This window comes from Scyliorhinus canicula, chromosome 8 (genome assembly GCF_902713615.1).
Source record: "Scyliorhinus canicula chromosome 8, sScyCan1.1, whole genome shotgun sequence".
In the NCBI taxonomy this organism is placed as follows: domain Eukaryota; kingdom Metazoa; phylum Chordata; class Chondrichthyes; order Carcharhiniformes; family Scyliorhinidae; genus Scyliorhinus; species Scyliorhinus canicula.
The window spans coordinates 67,337,864-67,359,891 of NC_052153.1; the positions used below are offsets into that span (position 1 = coordinate 67,337,864).

At 41.0% G+C, this 22,028-nt stretch overlaps 1 protein-coding gene across 2 annotated transcripts in view; it reads left to right on the forward strand.

Moving 5' to 3' along the window:
- slc12a2 (solute carrier family 12 member 2) overlaps positions 1 to 22,028 on the forward strand; it is a 267,674-nt gene that overhangs the window by 110,674 nt on the left and 134,972 nt on the right. For both annotated transcript variants that reach the window (XM_038804704.1, XM_038804705.1), the window contains exons 4-7: positions 3,334 to 3,429; positions 17,679 to 17,818; positions 17,993 to 18,103; positions 18,709 to 18,817. In XM_038804704.1, the coding sequence (XP_038660632.1) occupies positions 3,334 to 3,429; positions 17,679 to 17,818; positions 17,993 to 18,103; positions 18,709 to 18,817 (456 nt within the window). The remainder of the gene's footprint in view (positions 1 to 3,333; positions 3,430 to 17,678; positions 17,819 to 17,992; positions 18,104 to 18,708; positions 18,818 to 22,028) is intronic.

Sequence of the window (22,028 nt, forward strand, 5' to 3'; positions counted from 1 at the left end):
ATGTGGCGACTAGGGGCTTTTCACAGTAACTTCATTTGAAGCCTACTTGTGGCAATAAGTGATTTTCATTTTCCATTTCAAATCTGTCAACTGGAATACAGTGTGGGAAAATGTGAAATTGTCCATTTTGGCAGGGAGAATAAAAAAGAAACGGTAGCTAAATGGCGAGAGATTGCAGAGCTCTGAGATGCAGATGAATTTGGGTGTCCTACTATTCCTCTTTCCTAATTATTTGCTGTATCGGCCTTTTGTGATTCATACACTAGGACACCCAGATGTGGCACCTTATCAAATGCCTTCTGGAAGTGTGGTACCATAGTTGCCTCTGTGCTCCTCCCTCTCCCAATATCCTCCTGGTACTCGTCTTGTAGAGTTTCACGCCCACCAAATAACCACATGCGTGTGATGCCGAAAGACTAAAAGGATCACCTATTTAAATTTAAGACAGCTGAAGAGTAGTGTTTTTTTTTAAGAGTGAGTTTTTGAAACTCTCTTCCTCAGAGGGCAGTAAAAGCAGTGTTTTAAATATTTTTAGGATCAAGATGGATAGATTGTTGATGAGCATGGGGATGAAAGATTATTGGGGGTAGCTGGCAATGTGGAGTTGAGGTTCCTATCAGATCAGCTGTGATCTTATTGAATGGTGGAACAGGCTTAAGGAGCTGAGTGGTGTTTTCTTCCTTGTTTGTATTGACTGATAGCTTGGTGCAAATCAGGAAACAAATCTGGGATTTGCCACGTCTGTGGCCAACTCACTATGTGGCATACCGAGTTGATAAGTATGCAAAATACTGTTTATTAGAAGTGGCGTTCCAACATTAATTATAATGCCTTTCATTGAGATGTGCAGTACCACTTTAACCAGGTTCATTCCAGTCAGTAGATGCATGGTAAATTGTGTTCATTTCTGCAGTGCACTTGATGTGTATCCCACATTCACATTGTTTACTTCAGTCAAAAATAAAAATGTTTGATGCAAGGAGGATGCTGATGGCTAGCATGCGTTTTGATTCTTCCATTAAAATGCTGACAGTAAAATGCTGACTGAGTTTGTAACGTGTGGGATGAATATGTATTTTGACATTCTGCTCTTCACAAATGGGTTTTATTTTGTGTAGGTGTTAATAACTATCTGAGATGCAGCTGTCATTGAATGAACAGGGCAACCTTGAATTCTACAAACTGCAATGAAGTTTGATAATGGCTTCCTACTCTCTCTCCTGCTCTCGTTTCTCTATTATCCTCACTTTTTCCACACCCCAAACCTTTCCCTTTTCCACTAAAAGAGCTTGAAAGTGGGAATGGTAGTTATATTAATCTGCTGTTTCCTTATTAGAAACTTGTCTTTGCTCCCCCCCCCCCCCCCTCAAGTTTATCTTGCTAGTGCTGCAGTGTTGTATCTGAGCTTGCTAATAATCAGCTGATGAAAGTGTCTGGACAGTAAATACAGTCCGTCTAGAGCAGGGGTGGGCAAACTTTTCCGTGCAAGGGCCACATTCAGAAATTCACAATTTTAAAGGGCCGCATAGTATATTAAGTAAAATAATTAATATTTAAAATGGCCAAAATAAAAGGTTTTTAAAGAAAAAAAACAATTAATTTTTATTAATTAATATTTTAAAGTAGAAACTTCACATGAAACACATGTTGTGCCGAGCAATGATCACCCTACTCAAGTCAACGTATCCACCCTATACCAGTAACCCAACAGCCCCCCCATATTAACCTTAAAATTAAAAAAAAAAAAATTCTTGGCGGGCCGCATGCGGCCCGTGGGCCGTAGTTTGCGCACCCCTGGTCTAGAGCATTAAATCTCTAGATGCACTGAAATATGAAGAAAAATTCCACCTGCTGATTAGGCAGTATACCAACAATAAAAGGTGGTTGTAGATAGGTTTCATGACATTTTTAAGTTCAGCAGGAACTTTCAGTCTGGAAAAGTCTTTTGGTGGAGTGGAAATGGGGGGCGGGGGAGGGGGGCCAGTAAAGCTTGTGCTCAGATCACAAGTTTCATGAATGAGATGTTAGGCCGTTGGGAGGTTGAGACCTTTTTAAAAAGCTCTTATACCATTGAATTTCTAACTATTCCATTACATTTCTCCATTAATTTACGTTACAACAATATTTAATGCAGTGTGAGTATTGTTTTTTTGTGTAACCGATATCTTTACAAATTTAGATATGGTTTTAGCCTTCATTGTTTAAAACCAGAATTAAATGTGAGGTAACTCTCATTTAGAAAATATTTTAAATCAATGTTAAGTGGGAGTTCTTGAGGGGCAACGGCTAGTAAAATAATGCAATATTACTCATGTGCTTTAAAGCACAATATGTCGGTGGCATCTTTTGTGTGCTTATCTCTGGTCAGTTATATGGTAATCTACCACTGCATCTGTAACTTTTTTTATCTCTGGGTTCCCCATTATGCTTCCTTTGTTTGTTTACAATAATTTTGTTACATGAATCTGTTGAATTACGTGCCTTTTATAGACAATAGGTCTTCGGAGATTTAAAAGAAAGCTGCCTGTTTCCTATCCAGACCATTCTCATTGTTTACTTGTTTGGTGTAGGAGCTGGGGAATTGTTAACTAATATGTGAAATTGGGAGGACGGACAAGAAAAATAACTTCTAAAATGGTTTGTTAAAGCTGATCCAATATTGTGCATGATCAGTGTTAGCAACACTTGTTCCTGAGGCTTCGCCACTGGGAACCAGTGCCATCAGTGTGAGTCTTGGCACAAAAAGGTTAAATTTACGCATTCTAAGTTTAATTTTTAAAGGTACACCTTTCTGATTGACCGTACAAATATACTGAAGATCTTGAACTTTTATTATATAACATTTCAAAAATATATAACCCCACAATCTTAAGGCAGTTCAGATATTTGATCTAAGTTTGCTTAAATCTGTTAAATAGGAGATGTTACTTCATGCATAGAGTGGTGTGGGAGAACAATGTGGTTGACAGGATTGAACTTTTATGATACAGTGCAGGCTGGAAGCAGTGTTCTTCATTGGCTTTTAAACAGTGCTATGTATGCTGGTAACATTTTGGGGAGGATAGTGATTAACTTTGGAGCTGATTATTTTGTAAAATGTAGTCTAACTAGAATCCAGGATCATTGGATCATAGTCGCTCTCCATTTATCATCTGGTCTAACAATTCCATGCTATCAAGTAAATGTTATATGCCTTATTGCTGTCTCTAGCACCTATCTCATTGTGTATTTTTAAAAATTGAAAATTATATGATCTTATTGTCTGCTGAAACATGATTTTGAATTTTGGTTTGAACCTCTTTATAGGAATAACATTTATTATTCTGTAAACAGGTCTTTCTCTTGTCGTCATTGGCATGGCGACTGTTGTGACCACGATTACTGGATTATCAACTTCTGCTATAACTACCAATGGATTTGTTCGTGGAGGTAACTGTTTCAGGTTTCCACATTTGCAATGTTATTGATGGCAATGTAATGTATTTGATATTTTGCATCTCCAGGGATCTCAAAAGCATCTAAACACATTTCCTCTGTGTGACTATTAACTTCAGATGTAAAAGGAGAAATTGAAGACTGATGTTTTCCGATTTTCGGATCACTTTTTTTGTTCACCCCACGCCCCCTCAATGATTCCTTTATGTCACCAGAACAGAAATGAAAGATGACAGGAATCCTTTTTTTAATATAATGCAACAATGCTTTTATTCATGTGTTCAGTTAGTAAATTTATTGCTCCAGAAATAATTTCTGTGCTGAGTAGCAGCTGCCTCTGATGTGCATGAACTTCACGTCAAGGTGAACTTTTATTTTTAACTGTTTTTGATTTGCACTCAGCTGACGGAACTTCCTGCAGTGCAATATAATGACAGAATTCAATGCTTTACTAGCTGATGGTACTTTAAATATGTGAATACAGGGCAATGGCTGTCTCGTCCGTTCAACAATATATACTGAAGTTTGATGAAGAAAGTTTTAACATTTTTCATTGTGGGCATCCAAGAAGAAAAAAGCATTGATAGTTATATCATAGAATAGAATCAGCGAATCCCTACAGTGCAGAAGGAGGCCATTCAGCCTTTTGAGCCTTCACCAACCCTCTTGAAGAGCTCCCTATCTAGGCCCACTCTACTGTCACTTCGCTCCCCCCCCCCCCCCCCCCCCCCCCCCCCGCCCCCCCTCAGCACGTCTTTCGGGACTTCTGGGACAAAACGAGAGCACTCTGAGGAAACCCACACAGACACTGGGAGAACATGCAGACTCCGCACAGACAGTGACCCAAGTCGGGAATCAAACCTGGGATCATGGTGCTTTGAAGCCTGTTGCTAACCACTATGCTACCATGCTGCCCATTCTAATCACTATGTATTAAATTGAGAGAAAGCAAGTAATGCCCACTTTCATATTTACAGTAGTCAAAATTAGTACAGAGAAAACCCTTTTTCAGAGAGATTATGGAACTATTTTCGCTGCAAGAGGAGCAGCTGTGTGTATGGAGTTCATCTTCCAAGGTGTGATGATCAATAGCAGCAAAATAACTAATTGGGTGTTAACACCATGTCAGCAATTATGACCAAGTTCTCTCTTGCTTTCACTCGCGTGTTCTGCTCTCTCTCTCGCCTCGTATGTTCTGCTGTTGGCTCTCGCTCTCCCTCTCTCCCTCCCTCTGGTAATGTACCTCAAATGTGAGCAAAATTGAAGCTAGCCATTTCAGTCTGCTCCTCAACTAGGAGTTGTATTTTCCACTAACGGATGCCTTTGTTGAGTCAAAAAGACGTTCTGCTTATCACACAAATGAGTAATGTAGTTAATGAATTTCCATGGTGGTGCCATGCCGGTTATGTGGGCTGTATGTCACAATAATTGGTGGATCGTATCAAACAGCACATCACCATGGCAATATCTGGACCAATTAAAGTCAACATGTCACCGAATCAGCATCGTCCTTTGTCATACAGTATAAATTGTTTGAAATCTGGTATTCTTGTATTTGTCCCGATTGAGTGCAAGATGTTTTGCAGCAATACTTGCATTTATATAGCGTTTTGCATGGACATGTTGTTGCTCGTTCTGGGTGAGTGTGCTTAACACTCAATTTGGCTCTGTTTTGTTACTTGGCTCTGGAGTCGCCAGGTATCGTTAAGATACCGCCACAAGTTTCAAGGTCAAGTTCAAAGCAATAAAACCATACACCAATTAGTAAGTTCAAACAACTGAGTTTATTATAATACTACCCATGCACAAGCTAAGATGATTAAACTATTCCTACCACTAAATAAACCAATGCTTATCTTAAAGGGAACTGCCGGGTCAGGGGACAAGGCCTCTTTCTCTGCACTGGTCCGCAGACTTCAGGTTGGTACGGGTTAAAAAGGGGTCAGGAGTGTCTATCTCTGGTAGCGATCGTTGTGAGACACTTACTTGCTGGCGGCTGCTGTCCCAAACCTCTCCTCTCTCTCGGTCAAAGTCTTCTTCGGTAAAAGGCTGGTCGAGAGGGCTGGTCAAGAGAGGAGGGCTGGACAAGAAGAACAAACTAAGTTTGGGACCTGTCTTTTATAGGTCCTAGGGCTTCGTGCCCTTTTGGGTGGACCCTCTACCTGCTGGGAATCGATTGGGTCTCTTCCCAATCGATTTGTTTGAATCCCCCCAATACTGAGGCTGTCCCTCGGCTACTGGGCGGGCCTTCAGGTGCTTTGTTTTCGAACCCTACTGGTGCCGGGGTGTCTGGTTTCCCATACACTGTTGCAATCACTTCCCTATTTGTGTCTATTGTCCCTGGGATCGTTCCATTACTATGTTAACTATCCTGGAGATTGCCTCATTAGTATGCGGAATGTTCGTTTTGGTGCTGCCTGCTCTCTTAGCAGACAGAATACACATTGGCTTGGTGCAGCCTGCTTGTGCTGCAAACTTTGTCCATTTTAACCTGCAAGCTTTGCGTTCCTCCATTTTGTATTGACGGAATTACCAACTGCGGTGGCGACAACGTCAATATGTTTTACAGCCAATTAAGTACCTTTTTTATGCGCAGCCACTACTGTAATGGAGGAAATGTGGCAGCTCGGCAGAACTCCCGATAACAGCATTGTGACGAGCAGATAATCTTTTTTGAAATATTGGTTGAGGAATAAATATTGGCCAGGTCACCAGGAAGAACAATGTTACTGCTCTTCTTCAAAGTAGTGTCATGTGAACTTTACATCTACCCAAGCAGGTGATTGGGTCCTCCGTTTAATGCTAAAAGACAGCACCTTCAACAGTGGAATACTCACTCAGTATTTCACAGGAGTGTCAGCCTTTGATTTTGTGATCAAGCCCTGAAGTGGAACTGGAACCAATAACCCTGTGATGGCGAGAGTGCTCCCAATTGAGGCACAGCTGACCTGCACAAGTGTTGAGGCAGAATAGTCAGAAGTTGGAAAAATTCAGCCTGCAGGATTTGCAGGTAGCGACAGCCAAATCAATTCATTTTTTTTAATGAATATAGTGTACCCAATTTATTTTTTCCAATTAAGGGGCAATTTAGAGTGGCCAATCCATCTAACCTGCACATTCTTGGGTTGTGGGGGTGAAACCTACGCAGATGCAGGGCGAATGTCCAAACTCCACACGGACAGTAACTCAGGGCTGGGATTGAACCTGGGTCCTCGGTGCTATAGGCAGCAGTGCGAACCACTGTGCTACCATGCCACCCCTAGCCAAACCAATTCTAAAGGGGAAAAAAAACTTGCATTTACATAGCGCCTTTCATGACTACCAGATATCCCAAAACACTTTGCAGCCAATGAAATACTTTGGAAGTTTAGTCACCTTTGTTATCATGGAATCATTGAATCATGTCAAAATGCAGCAGCCATTTTGCACATGGCAAGATCCCAAAAGTAGCAGAATAAGGGGAATGACTCCCCTATTCGAAATAGTGCCAGTGGAGATGGCAGACCTTACCTCCCATTAGAAAAGATATTGCCTCCAGAATGCAGCACTCATTCTAGTGATGACGTTGGTTATGATTCCGAGACGAGGGTGCTCCCAGCTTGAGACATGGCTGACTGGTGCAAATCTTGCAAACCTATCGAAAGCCTAATCCTGCCCTCACTCAATATCGGTTTGTGCACATTCCAGCAGGAGTCATTGGCTTGCAACTAGGAGTGGGAGTAAATGATTTCGATGATGAATCGCAGTTGGCTTTGTTTATGTCTTGCCTTTTACTTCAAATTCAATACTTTTTCCAAGATTGCCCGGAGTGGTTCCTGGCTCTTTTTGAAGAAAGATTGCATTGGTTCTCAACAGAAAAGTTTTGATAATGAAGTTGTGCTTGCCAAAAATGAGATGTTTGGGCCAAACAATCAGGATTTTCAATGATTCTGTAACAAATTGTTCCATTGTCTATGTCCCAGAGTAAGATTTAGGAGTTCTACAACTACCATTTAATGGCTTTTTTTAATATACTGTTAATCATTCGAGTAGGTTCAATTCCATGCAGGATCATTTTTTTAATGATGTGCTTAATCCGTTCTTGCTTATTAAAGCTACAGTGCTCATTGTTGCAAAATTGTTTGCCCATTATATACATCAGTAAATACAAAGAAAGCATTTTTTTGGTTTAAAAAGAACAATCAATTTTTTACATTTTACAACATTCTCGCACTCACTTACTTATTTCCCACTCTTGCTCTCTTATCTCTCAGCCTCATCTCTATCCACGTAGTTCACTTGCTCATGCTCTTATTTATTCCTTGCCCCATTCTGACTCTATTTTTATAGCTCTCGCTGCTTGGAAAGGGTATTTATTATCATTCTCTTGCACATTCCTGTGGTGACCCTCTAGTACAATAAAATGTGACTTTGAAGTGGTTATATTTTTCCCTCCCTCCTCCCTCTTCTTTCGTTCCATCCTAAGTAATCAATTCCTGAGACTTGTCCCTGAATAGATTCCTCAACCAGCGCACGCAATCTCGGTTTATCCTATCCATCCCCTTCAGAATCTGCAGAATATACATTTCAATGATGTCACCTCTTATTTTTCTGAACTCGAGTGTATGGGCTCAATTTATTCAGCCCCTCATCATAGGACAACCCTCCTAATTGAGGAACCAATCTAGTGAATTTTTACTCAACCTGCCTCTAATGTAAGTATATCCTTCCATAAACATGGAGATCAACATTTAACTGATATGCAAAATATTTTTTATCCTCCAACCAAAGTGAATAACTCCAGAGTTACATTGGAGTCTATCTGCCATCTGGTTGCCCATTTAATTAACCTGTCAATATCTCATTGCAGTCTCTCTGTCTCCGCACAACTTGCATTTCCAGCTAGCCTTATGTCATCAGAAAGCTTTGATACATTACTCTGTCTCTTGTTTAATGGCTTCAGGAATGCAAGGGAACTGTTATGTAAATTGCAGCTGATTTGCCGTACCTGGTGCCCTGGGCAGCATTTTGCCCTTGGCTGACATTGCCAAAAGCAGATTCACTCCTCATTCATCCAGTGCAGTTTATGATGTGAAAACTCTGTTGACAATGTGATTTCTGTGTTTAAGAAGAAGCGAGATGAGCATGTGAGGGAGAAAGGGACAGAAGGATATGCTGAAATGGTTAGATGAAAAGAGCATAAATGCCAATTTATAGACCAGTTGGGCTGCGAGACCCGTTTTGTTGAAGTACTTAATTCGGAGGGTATTCGGAACTCATTCAATAACTTAATTATTTTTTTAAATAACTTCAAAAATTTTTGCTGTGGCTTAAATAGACCAAAAAAGCTTATCAACATGAGAGCTGGGATAAACCCTTACCAAATGTGATTAATTTGTTTGAAAAAACACCCGTGCATGGCACCCTCTGGCCCGATCCGTTGTGGGAAAAACAGTTGTGCCAGGCTAGCACCCAGGTGGCATCAATGGCACCAGAGTGCCACCCTGTCCAGAGGGATACCCCCACGAGCGCCGCTCCATCTGGTCTGTGGAGATCGGCACTGAACGGCCGATCATGGGAGTGCATTTTGGGGTGTGCAGATTTGCAAAATAGTGATCCCGCCCACAATGGGCAGGATGAAATGAAATGAAAATCGCTTATTGTCACAAGTAGGCTTCAAATGAAGTAACTGTGAAAAGCCCCTAGTCGCCACATTCCAGCGCCTGTTCGGGGAGGCTGGTACAGGAATTGAACCGCGCTGCTGGCCTGCCGTGGTCTGCTTTCAAAGCCAGCGATTTAGCCCTGTGCTAAACAAGCCCTTGTGCTAAACAAGCCTCTAATTTCAGAATGTAACGTCTCGTGAGATCGTGTTAGATCTCGGGTGGCATGGCGAGCTGGGTAGATCCTGAAAGAGGGATATCCCGGTATCTTCCGGGCATGCCGCACTGCCTTGCGGGCACAACGCGACAGGTAGATTGCGCCCTTAATTTGCAAAGATATGTGCTGGAGCAGAACAATGAAACTAGTAAGCGGCTCACTAGTTTTTAAACACTTCTATTGAACAGTTATTTTTGGTGTTGAAATAAAAATATTTAAAAAGCATTTTATACTTAAAATGCATCAGGTTTCACTCTTAAATCAATAATCTATTTGGTCCAGGAAGAAAAGAGAGTTATTCTTTCTGCTGCCTGCTTTTCTTGGTTCATGAAGGATTTTGTGTTGGAGATAATGCAAAAGACTTTGGCGGAAACTTGAACCATTACTTTGCTTCAGAAAAACACTGCACATTCAAACACCCAGTTTGACAATTCTGTCCAAAGTGGAAACTCCAGGCCACCGATTGAGTCTCGATTGCCAAAATTGGTGGAGCTGGAGAGAAGGAAATGTTCTCTTCCAAAAATGTTAGTTAAAAAATAGAATTTTGAACGGCAGCTTAAGAAATGCATGGCAATTTAATTTCATTAGCTTTATTTCCTCGCAAAAGGCCCAACACCTTCACTCTCTTACTGAACAACATTGAAATGAAATGTCTATGGTCGAATCTGAGGAACATACGGAGTCCGGGAAAACCTTGCAGTTTGTAGAGAGGATTTTAAATCTCTTCTCACAATGGGAATTTGGCATGCTGCACTGCTGTATAGATTGATGCCTTGCAAAGATCTCCAGTCTGCCTTTGAACCAGTAATGATTAATGAAACATACTGCTTTTTATATTGCCACTTTATTGCTTTCTCCTGATATGAATTAATCTTATCTCTGTTTTTGAAAACTGCTTGGACCCAGTTGTGTTATGTTACCTCGAGTTTAAAAAAAAGCTGCTATTTGATGTAGGCTCTGCTAAAAGATGCTCCAGACTCGGAGATAGTTTTTAACGTATTTATTGAACAACTTACAATTCTCTTAAATCAGTTCAACACTCTACTAAATCTGTTTCTAGTAGCTCAGTCTACTCTGCTAACTGTAAAAGCTTGTTCTCGACCATGTGCTAGGGTGTGATGTTGCTGATAATCAACCCTGTCCTGCTCTCTTGGTTTCTGCCGGTGGAAGAGGCAGAGCCTGAGCCTGTGTGCCTTGTTCTTTTAATATGGGTTGTGTAGTGCCCCCTTATGGAAATGACACCTCTGGGTGTCCTGATTACCCATTGGTTGTGTCCTGATTACCCATTGGTTGTGTCGTGTTCTAATGACTCATTGTTTGCGTGTCTGCATGTCATGACATCTCTGGTGCTCCCTCTAGTGGTTACTCAGTTGTAGTGTATTTACATTAACTCCTTGTGTATATACAGTGAAGCATATCACTACATCCCTCCCATTTTATTGTGTTACATATTTTCTGTACCTTGTTAAACAGGTAGATGAATGATGTCATGTAGAAATTGTGGTGATATTGATGATTTATACAATACCAATTAATATGAGTCCAATCTTATGAATTTGTACGGTTGAGTTGCTTTCTTCTTTTGTTGTTTAAGTGGTGATGTTAATGTTGTCATTTCTTTGTGAACATCGTCTGTGTTCTTGTGCTTAAGTAACCAAGAAGTCATCATGAGGTGTTCGAATTGTCGAATCACTGCGTTGTCTGATTTAGACTTTTTTTATGCCTGTGGTAGCGATTCTGTATGTCATCTTTCTTGAAAGCTGGCTTGCTTGTTTGTAGTGGAGCAAACGTGAATTGGTGAGATTCGTTGTCATGCCATGGTATGTTTGTACTCTTGCCACTGTTTTGAGCTGTGCTGTTACATTGTCCTTCATGTGCAGAGTTGTACCATGTCGTACAAGTTGTTGTTTTATTGTTGTTGTTTTTGTTGCGCTTGTTGGGCTCAATGACTGTTCTGTGTGGATAATTCGAGTCATTCTCAAAGTTACTTGTGCCAGTGTCCTTTGTGGTATCGATGTTTCATTGAGCGTTTCTTCTTTAGGATTGTGAGAATGACCGGATGTTGCATTGATCTTGGTGACATCACTCCTTTGTGGTTGATGTGATTCCTCCTTGATTCCTTGGTGCTTCTCTTCTGGAGTAATTTCTGGTTCACTTGAATCATCATTGGTTTCTTGATGCTCCTCATCTGGCATCAAAATCTTCAAAATTTCATTTTCTTGTGGATAGGCTCGAGTGGATGAGGTTTTAATTGACGTGGTCTCACTGGACTCGAGTAGTTTCGCTTTGATTGTTGAGCGCCTCTGTACATATGAGCTGAGATCTGTCAGTCTCGCTGTGATCTTGCACATCCTGTATGGGAATTATGATTTCTTCATCACTTGTCTCACATACAGTGGGTAGACATTCAGTGTTGTTTTGTTGGTTAAATGAGCTGGGTAGACTTCCATAGTCTGCTGCTGGTTGCTCAGATAAGGTTGATAGACCTTCATTGTCTTGTTCAGGCATGAACTTCGCTATGGAGTCTTGAGTTGCTTCCGATGTGGAGTCTGTCAACGAGCTCTCTGTGGAGGCTTGTATCGCTCACTCTGTGGAGCCTTTCATCGCTCTCTGTGTGGAGTCAGGGACTCTTCGTGGTGTGTGGACCACTGGTTTGGCGTCAGGCCGCAGTAGAATCCTGTACTCGTACGGATGTGTGCCCATCCCACTGAAGACCTCTGGGTACTGGGTCAGGATGTCGTCGATGCTGGCCTGAGGATCCGGATGAGACTGCGTCATGGTGTAGATCCGTCGAATGAGGTTCAGTTACTTGTAGGTGTGCGCACCTAGCAGGGACGCCCTGTTTGGCTGAACAATCTCGAAGCATAGATTTGTCTGTATGTGTCGATTGGACACTGTCAGATAGCAGGACCCCAGTGCCTTAATTGTATTGTAGTCCTGGAGTTTGCATGCAATTAGAAGGAGCTTGGGAGCCTTCTTGATTCTCGTGAAGTCCGACTGCGAGATCAGGTTGGCGGAGGCATCTGTGTGCAGTTGGAGCAGGATGAGGCATTGGTTGACATCCATCACTGCATTCCATTCATCCTCGAAATTCACAGCAAGGATTGACTGGATTTGCAATGTGCCTGGTGTGGCGTATTCGCACTTCGTGATGATGCCTACTCGGTATGCGTTATCTAGGTAGTCATCGTCTGGATCTGTAGCACTGCCTTGATCAGAGTCATGCGTTTGGTGTCGCACACTCCTGATGCCAACGGAGTCGTTCAGTACTCGCTGTGTGGCATCGTTTTCTTCTGTTCAATGAACAAATCATCTTCTTTGCTTTCGGATTTGTCATTGTGCTCTTCACTTCAGGTGGTGCAAACTGCTTGTTCCAGGATGCTGCAGAGGTTATTTTCAACGTCTGGTAGAAGTTCAGGCATTGTTCTGTCTTTCGAGGTGAAAGAATTGTGTTTTGTGGCTTTAAAACTCTTCTTTTCTTTTTAATTTTCGCACATTTCCCCTTTAAATGGGCGTGGTCCGGGGCCTCTGACATCATGACACTCATTTTTTTAAATTTTTTTTTAAAATTTAGATTACCCAATTATTTTTTCCAATTAAGGGGCAATTTAGCGTGGCCAATCCACCTACTCTGCACATTTTTGGGTTGTGGGGGCAAAACCCACGCAGACACGGGGAGAATGTGCAAACTCCAGATCATGACACTCATGACGTCATGCATAGGACTCAATTGCGCATGCTGAGGTTCCTTTACTGTGCGCTCTTTTCGCAACCGCATGCGCAAAACGCCGGTTTGCGTCCTTTAGGGAAGTGCACATATCCGGACTGGTCAGACTGCACACGCACAAGATGGCTGCCATTCAAACCTGTCGTCTTCCTCTGTTTCAACCCTACCTCTGCCTCGTGGTGAGTATTAGCGCCATTTTTACTGATTTTGTTCATGTCCACCTCGCAGCGGCTGTCGAATTTTTCCAGGATGGTCTGGTATTTTGTTTTATCCTGCCCTTCTGTGTATTGAAACAAGTTGAAGATCTCTATCACATGTTCACCCGCAACGATGAGTAGAAGAGCTATCTTCTGAGCTTTGGACATGCCATTCAGGTCCAATGCTTCCATGTATAGTTGGAATTTTTGTTTGAACGAACGCTAGCATTAAGGTGGTCATGAGCCTGAATCATGTTCATCGTGCCTGGATTTGGTTGCTGGTTGTCTCTAACCTTGTTGAGTTGAACTAGAGAGATTGAGCAGTCACTCTTGTACCATGTTGTGTTATATTACCTCGAGTAACAGAAGCTGCTACTTGATGTAGGCTCTGCTGAAAGATGCTCCAGACTCGGAGATAAGTTTAACGTATTTATTGAACGATGAACAATTCTCTTAAATGAGTTCGACACTCTACTAATCTGCCTCTAGTAACTCAGTCTACTCTGCTAACTATACAAGCTTGTTCTTGACCATGTGCTAGGGTGCGTTGTTGCTGATAATCAACCCTGTCTTGCTCTCTTGGTTTCTGCCGGTGTGTCCTTGTCCTTTTTATGTGGGTCTTGTAGTGCCCCCTTGTGGTAATGCCACCTCTGGGTGTCCTGATTACCCATTGGTTGTGTCCTGTTCTAATGACCCATTGGTTGCGTGTCTACATGTCATGACATCTCTGGTGCCCCCTCTAGTGGTTACTTATTTGTAGTGTATTTACAGTAACCCCTTGTGTATATACAGTGATGCATATCACTACAGACCCAAACTGCTATCAGATTCACTTTGGTAAACTACTAAGGGATACCAGTTGGCATGCATTTAGGAAATCCCTATCCAATTTATTCTTAATGCTACTCCCTTGCAGCATTTTGTCTGTAGTTAAAACCAGGAATTGAACAAAGTAAGTTACTGAACTTTTGACTTTCCTCTTCACTGGTGTTTGTGCTCAACATACTGTGCAATCCCTATCCATGGAATTCGTCTGGTTTAATTGTTTTAGACCTTGTCAAGTAAGTAGTAACTAATCCTGGGCCTGAGGATATCCTTGCTGCTGAAATGAAGTATACAGGTCTGCTGGTTAGAGCAGCACAAAGCTTTGTTAATGGTACAGATTGCTGGAGATTTCATTGTCCTGTGTAATGCTGTGCAATTGCCCTTGGATTTTTCACTTGGCTTAATCTCAACGTTCTGAATTGATGACCTCTTATGTCCTCTGACATGCAAGCTCATTGATCCAGTCTAATGTTTGACAACATCATGTGGACTTGAGGAACAAAGCATTTCTGTTATCAAACCAAACATTTAGTGATCAGTCTTATGAAAATTTGTGCATCTTTATTAAACCTGTGGTTAACCTGTCAACGTGTTTAAAATTAGATGTCAGTTAGTCGAGTTGCCTAATTAAAGGTTCGAGTCATGATGCAAAAAAAATGAAAGCCTTGTCTATGAGGCTTTTACTGCGTCAATGAAATTTTGCAACACAGTAAGAAAAGGGAATGCACTAATGTAGTTATGTTCACTTGGTTTGTTGATGCTGGAGAAATAATTACACACCACAGACCCAGTGCTGTGTATCACAAGTTAATAAAACAGATACATACAAGTTCTAGGAAGTTGCTGTCACATTTAACAAGTAAATGATTTCCCATAACAGCACCAAGTTGCAAATAGTAATTCAATATGCTTGAGTACTTTTGAAATATTAAACATGACTTTAATTAATAGATGAAATAGGCCAGAAAGGTGTGAATAGAGTGGAAATGTTTGTCCATTTATTCTAGCTTTCGCCACCAATTAGCTAATTAGCTTTATTTTTAATCCATGGTTATTGTTCTCCAGCCAGTTTTCATCCCCTGAAAGTTCAAATGGGGTAGTTCAGAATTGCTTTTTTTGGTGTGGAAGAGTTGACTCCTAACACGAAAATTTAACTTTCAACATTATAAGATCATGTCACTTCTATATTGTTTGGTTTAGTTTTGGGAAAGCAAATTCATTTTTATGTACATGGCAACTTTTTAAAAAAGAATTTAAATAAATGGACGCACCACTTGTTCTCCAGGAAACTGGGTTATAGTTAAGTTTGGCCCCTCAGAAAGGAACATGCATGTTTGTCGAAAAATACACTGCGATGGATTCTTGCAAATGACTTGCAAATGATACCCAAATTATAAGTTTGATTTTAATTGGGTATTCTGATAGTTTTCAGTTTTTCTAAGGATTCTGGCTCAATAGTTCACCTCAATTCAGTTTTGCAGGTTATCTGCAACTTGAGGTTTCAGAATCCTAACTTGATTTTGCAGCCTCCAACAGTCTCTTAAATTATACATCTTTTGATTTCTTGTTCATAGTGCCTTATTTCTGCTGACGGGACAGCTTTATTGCAAATACATCCTCACCAATTACCCAAGATGCATAAGCACCTTACTGTGATCAATTGAGCAGACCAGAGCCTTGTATAATGATGAACATCATGTAGATGATGGGTCCATTTAATTAAATTGCCCACCAGCCACAATTGGCTGATCTCATGCTACCTACATTGATCATTAAATATCACTACACTGTAGTGCCTTTTATTCTGTTGCAAGTTAACACAAATATATTGAGAAATTTTGAATAAGTTGATCCATGAAAGTAGTCACCTGTTTTTCAAGCAGTGCTAGAGCTCTGGACTTGTGATGTCATTCTCCGATTTGAGCCTTTTTGGGGCTTGATTTCCTCCATTTTGGGACTCGTCTTGCTCAGTGTCATATTTTGATGGCTATTTGTTGCCAGCAAATATCTTATTCCGATGGAGCGAAGGTCACCAAGAAAATATGCCAGCAGGGGTGGATGCGATAATTTATCACTCCTTATCTTGCTACAGGTGGTGGTACACAGTTACGAACCATGCAGGTCAGGGAAAAGGAACAGAATATGAATAGCATGCCTGTTCCTCCCAATAACCCTGCCTGTGAGTCATGCTGGCTATGTGACTGGCGACAAGCCACTTCAGATGATTAATTCAAATGATTGAACTTGTAGAACTGAGCATTCAGGTTATGGTTGTAGTTCCTTTGTAGGTTCGTGCTGGGCTTGTGAATATCTTCCATACTGTTTTAGGATACTTAACCTGATGAGTTACAGGAGTTTAATGTAATCGAGAGTTTTTGGTAACATTCTAAATTGGAAGCGTTTACATGAGGTTATTATTTTGTGCCACAGAACAAAGTTGTGTATATGGTCCTCATTTGTTTGTGAAGTTCCCATTATGGATGAATCATCTTTGTTAAAAGAATATGACTAGTGTAGTCTTGAGTAACACACTGCCATTTAACATAATGTGGGTGTGGGGCTGGTTGGGGAACTTTAAACCGGCTATTGTAAATCCTCAATGTGCTACCTTTTCAGGGCTATTGCACTTGGTAGAATGTAAAATTGTTACATCACAGAAGGAGTCCATTTGGCCCATTGTCTCAATGCTGGCTTTCTGCAGGAGTAACTCCCACTCCCTTGACTTCTCTCCGTGTCTTTGCAAATGTCTGCTCTTGAGATAATTATCCAATTTTTGATTTGAATCTGTCTCCACCATGCTCTGACCCGAATCAACCATGAAAATACAAAAATTCTTCCTCATGTTGAAATTTTCTTTGGTCAATCATCTGAACTTGGGAGCATCTAAGTATTGGTAATTCCACCAATGGGAACAGTTTCTCTGTCTAGTCCCTTGGTTTTCCCTCGACCCCTTCTCTTTCCCCATGGAGGTGAGCACCGACTACTACAATTTACCCATATTACTGAGTTTCTTATCGTGGAACCTTTCTTGTCAATCTTTTCCGCACCCTCTCTAATGCTTTCACATCCATGCTTAAAGTGTGATGCCCAAAACTGGATGCGCTACTCTGGCAGAGGCTGAACCAGTGTTTTATAGGTGTTTATCATAACCTTCTTGCTTTGGTGCACTATGCCTCTATGAAGCCCAGAATTCTGTATGCTTTTTGAACCGTACTTTCAACCTGCCCTTCCGCTATAAATGGTTTGTATATCCTCTGCCCCTGTGTCCCCTATGAATTGTACTCTTTATTTTTCCTTGCTTCTCCTCATTCTTCCTGACAGAATGAATCACTTCACCCTTCTCTGTTAAATTTCTTCTGTCACATGTCTTACCATTCCACTATCTATCCTGTTTATGTTTATCACTACCTTCCTCCTATTTCACAATGCTTCCAGGTTTGTCATCTGTAAGGTTTTGTGCACTGTGCATCCAACTCTATTTTCATTTGTTCGTATGGCACATTTAGATTTAAATGATTTAACTTCGATTTTTGGGTATGTTATTCAACCTTTCTGCCAGGTTGAGACATTCCAAACTGAAGATGAAAATGCTGCGTGTCTCAAAATGTATGCCAACAAAATTGTGTTTCTCTCTGCAGGTGGAGCATATTATTTGATATCCAGAAGTTTGGGGCCTGAATTTGGTGGTGCAATTGGCCTCATTTTTGCCTTTGCCAATGCAGTAGCTGTAGCCATGTATGTGGTTGGCTTTGCAGAGACAGTTCGAGATCTGCTTGTGGTAAGTTGTATTTAATTAAGTCAAAAAATACTTTTTTTCTATCCAGATGACTGTGACATTATTTGATTTTTTTTAACAGTTGAACTCTTATCACCGTAATGGGGGGTTCATTAATTTGATTATTTAACCTGTTTATTTCATAAAGTAGCTCACTTTTTTTAATCTTTTCTTGAGGAACATAATGCACTCATGATTGATGAAATGAGTGACATCCGGATTGTAGGAACCATTACTATTGTTGCCCTGTTTGGCATATCCGTCGCAGGGATGGAATGGGAAGCTAAGGTAGGTTTCTGTGGCATGCTTTCAGAAAAAATACTCCACGGTGAATAGCTTTAACAGTTGGAATGTCCACACCATAAAGTTTACACATTTTGTTTTAAATCAGTGGAGTAGGAGAGGACCAGAAAGGTGCTTGAAAGTTTTTTTAAAAATCCAGAATAAAGAATCAAGACATTCAGCGATGAACCCAGGGATGTTTGAAAATGGTGGGAGTGGAAGATGGGGCAACAGTTTGATACTGCCTGGATATTGTATGGAATATTCCATCATGCAATAGACATTTGTAAATTGTATGGTCTCCTTGTTGTGAAAATAAATTCTAGTTTTTAATGATCCGTGAATTGGAGTTTTATGTGAGTGTATTTGCATGTTTTAATTTGGAAGCTTTCTAGCCTACATTCCGGGATACTATAGATTGGAATGAATTTTGAGGCCTAGATCTGTTGACAGGCCTCTTTCAATGAGTAAGGATGCCACAGTGATGCAATTTGTGCTTGGTAATTAGGCCTGCAACTTGCACAGGATCTGGCACAATATATCCCATGATCTTTACAGAATAACAGTTGTAATTTAAATGTTTCTCTCTCTTTTTTTAAATTTCATTGCAGGCTCAAATTGTGCTTTTGGGAATACTGCTGATAGCCATAGCTAACTTCACCGTGGGAACTTTCATCCCAGCCCATGACAAGCGAGCAAAAGGATTTTTTAATTACCAAAGTATGTGAAAAATACGATTGCGTTTTGCATTGGTGGTGGTTCTACATTGGAACCTCCTTTGACAATAGTGTGTCGGAAATACACTGTATAACAAGTGTGTCGGAAATACACTGTATAACAAGTGTGTCGGAAATACACTGTATAACAAGTGTGTCGGAAATACACTGTATAACATTGTTATTGGAACTGCTGGATGATGAGGTGGATTGAAACTGTAATTTGTGGTTATGAATCTGATGGGCCTTGCTTCCTTGCAAACTTACCTCACTTTCCTTGAAGGTGCTGGTGTGTAGTGCCATGGATGACCTTGTTCAAGTAGCATTTATATGTATGTCTTAAATGATCATTGGTGTACGGTCTAATGTGGCAAACAACAAACAATAGAGCACAACTGAACATGAACTGGGCTTCTCCATATACCAGCAGGGAATGTTCAATAGCAATCTGGAGCAGAATGCTGTTTTTGTCCTTCTCTCCCTAACCTGCAGCTGCTGCCATCAGTATCAATATAATCAACCCATTAGTAAGCAACTAGTGCAGTACAGACTGCAGATTCCACTTTACTGATCCAAATGGTTTGATTACTATCTGCACAAATCTGCTGAGTCATTGGGGAAACTTCTCTTTTTAATCATGAAATGTAATTGTTTTGACTCTGCAGCTTCTTGTTTCTAAATTTGTGATTTGCTGATGTCCAGCGTTATATTATTTTTCTCTAATAATTCCTCCCAAGTCTTGGGTAACTTCCTTTCTGTGGATTTAAGTAGTTAAAAGAACTCGGTGAGTTTGGGAATTCCAGATTATTGGGTTGGCTGAGTTGCGTATGTATTTTTCCCCCCCTTCCTCCTAAGTTTCAATACTGTCTGTGCTGTGACATGAGAAACCCAGCATTGCTTGATCAGTGTTATTTAGTGTATCTCTTTTTTGTTTCCTATGTCCCCGCTCTGGACTTGTAACACTTGTAATATCAGATTCGACTTTTCTCAGCTTTTTTCTCTCTCCCAACACCCCACTTATTGCAATTGTAATTACTACCTTCTTGCAGCTCACATCTCCTCATTTTAGGTGGGGTCACATACTGCCGTCTTCCTTGAAGCTGAAACTGCCTTGACGGGATAGGATTCTGATGACATCATGGCTCTGTGACTAATGCTCTTTTTTTTTTTAATATGGTAAACGTGTTCTTCTGAAGCACATTCTTGCTTGCACAGCTGCTTGAAAGGAAAATACATTTTTACCATGAGCTTTAGAAGTAGTTCAATGTCAACCACGTAAGGCTCACAATCTGTCACACCAACTCCAGTCAATGTGGGAGGCTTATTGTCAGGTCAGTGGGTTACATAAGAACTAGGAGCAGGAGTAGGCCATCTGGCCCTTCGAGCCTGCTCCGCCATTCAATGAGATCACGGCTGATCTTTTGTGGACTCAGCTCCACTTTCCGGCCCGAACACCATAACCCTTAATCCCTTTATTCTTCAAAAAATTATCTATCTTTATCTTAAAAACATTTAATGAAGGAGCCCCAACGGCTTCACTGGGCAAGGAATTCCATAGATTCACGACCCTTTGGGTGAAGAAGTTCCTCCTAAACTCAGTCCTAAATCTACTTCCCTTTATTTTGAGGCTATGCCCCCTAGTTCTGCTTTCACCTGCCAGTGGAAACAACCTGACTGCATATATCATATCTATTCCCTTCATAATTTTATATGTTTCTATAAGATCTCCCCATATCCTTCTAAATTCCAACGAGTACAGTCCCAGTCTACTCAACCTCTCCTCATAATCCAATCCCTTCAACTCTGAGATTAACCTAGTGAATCTCCTCTGCAACCCTCCAGTGTGTCCTTTCTCAAGTAAGGAGACCATTACTGAACACAATACTCCAGGTGTGGCCTCACTAACACCTTATACAATTGCAACATAACCTCCCTAGTCTTAAACTCCATCCCTCTAGCAATCAAGGACAAAACTCCATCTGCCTTTTTAATCACCTATTGCACCTGTAAACCAACTTTTTGCGACTCATGCACGAGCACACCCAGGTCTCTCTGCACAGCAGCATGTTTTAATATTTTGTCATTTAAATAATAATCCCTTTTTCTGTTATTCCTACCAAATTGGATAATCTAACATTTGTCAACATTGTATTCCATCTGCCAGACCCTAGCCCATTCACTTAACCTATCCAAATCCCTCTGCAGACTTCGGTATCCTCTGTACTTTTTGCTTTACCACTCATCTTAGTGTCATCTGCAAACTTGGACACATTGCACTTGGTCCCCAACTCCAAATCATCCATGTAAATTGTAAACAATTGTGGGCCCAACACCACTAGCTACTGATTGCCAACCAGAGAAACACCCATTAATCCCGATTCTTTGCTTTCTATTAATTAACCAATCCTCTCCATGCGACCACTTTACCCTTCATGCCATGCATCTTTATCTTCTGCAGCAACCTTTTGTGCGGCACCTTGTCAAAAGCTTTCTGGAAATCCAGATATACCACATCCATTGACTCCCCGTTATCTACCGGACTGGTAATGTCCTCAAAAAATTCCACCAAATTAGTTAGGCACGACCTGCCCTTTATGAACCCATGCTGCGTCTGCCCAATGGGACAATTTCCATCGAGATGCCTCGCTATTTCTTCCTTGAGGATAGATTCCAGCATCTTCCTTACTACCGAAGTTAAGCTAGCTGGCCTATAATTACCCCCTTTCTGTCTACCTATTTTTTAAACAGTGGTGTCACGTTTGCTAATTTCCAATCCGCCAGGACCACCCCCGAATCTCGTGAATTTTGGTAAATTATCACTAGTGCATTTGCAATTTCCCTAGCCATCTCTTTTAGCGCTCTGGGATGCATTCCATTAGGGCAGGGCAAGGAGACTTGTCTACCTTTAGCCCCATTAGCTTGCCCATCACTACCTCCTTAGTGATAACAATCATCTCAAGGTCCTCACCTGTCATAGCCTCATTTCCATCAGTCACTGGCATATTATTTGTGTCTTCCACTGTGAAGACTGACCCAAAAAACCTGTTCAGTTCCTCAGCCATTTCCTCATCTCCCATTATTAAATCTCCCTTTTCATCCTCTAAAGGACCAATATTTACCTTAGACACTCTTTTGTTTTACAAATTTGTAGAAACTTTTACTATCCTTTTTATATTCTGAGCAGGTTTACTCTCATAATCTATCTTGCTCTTCTT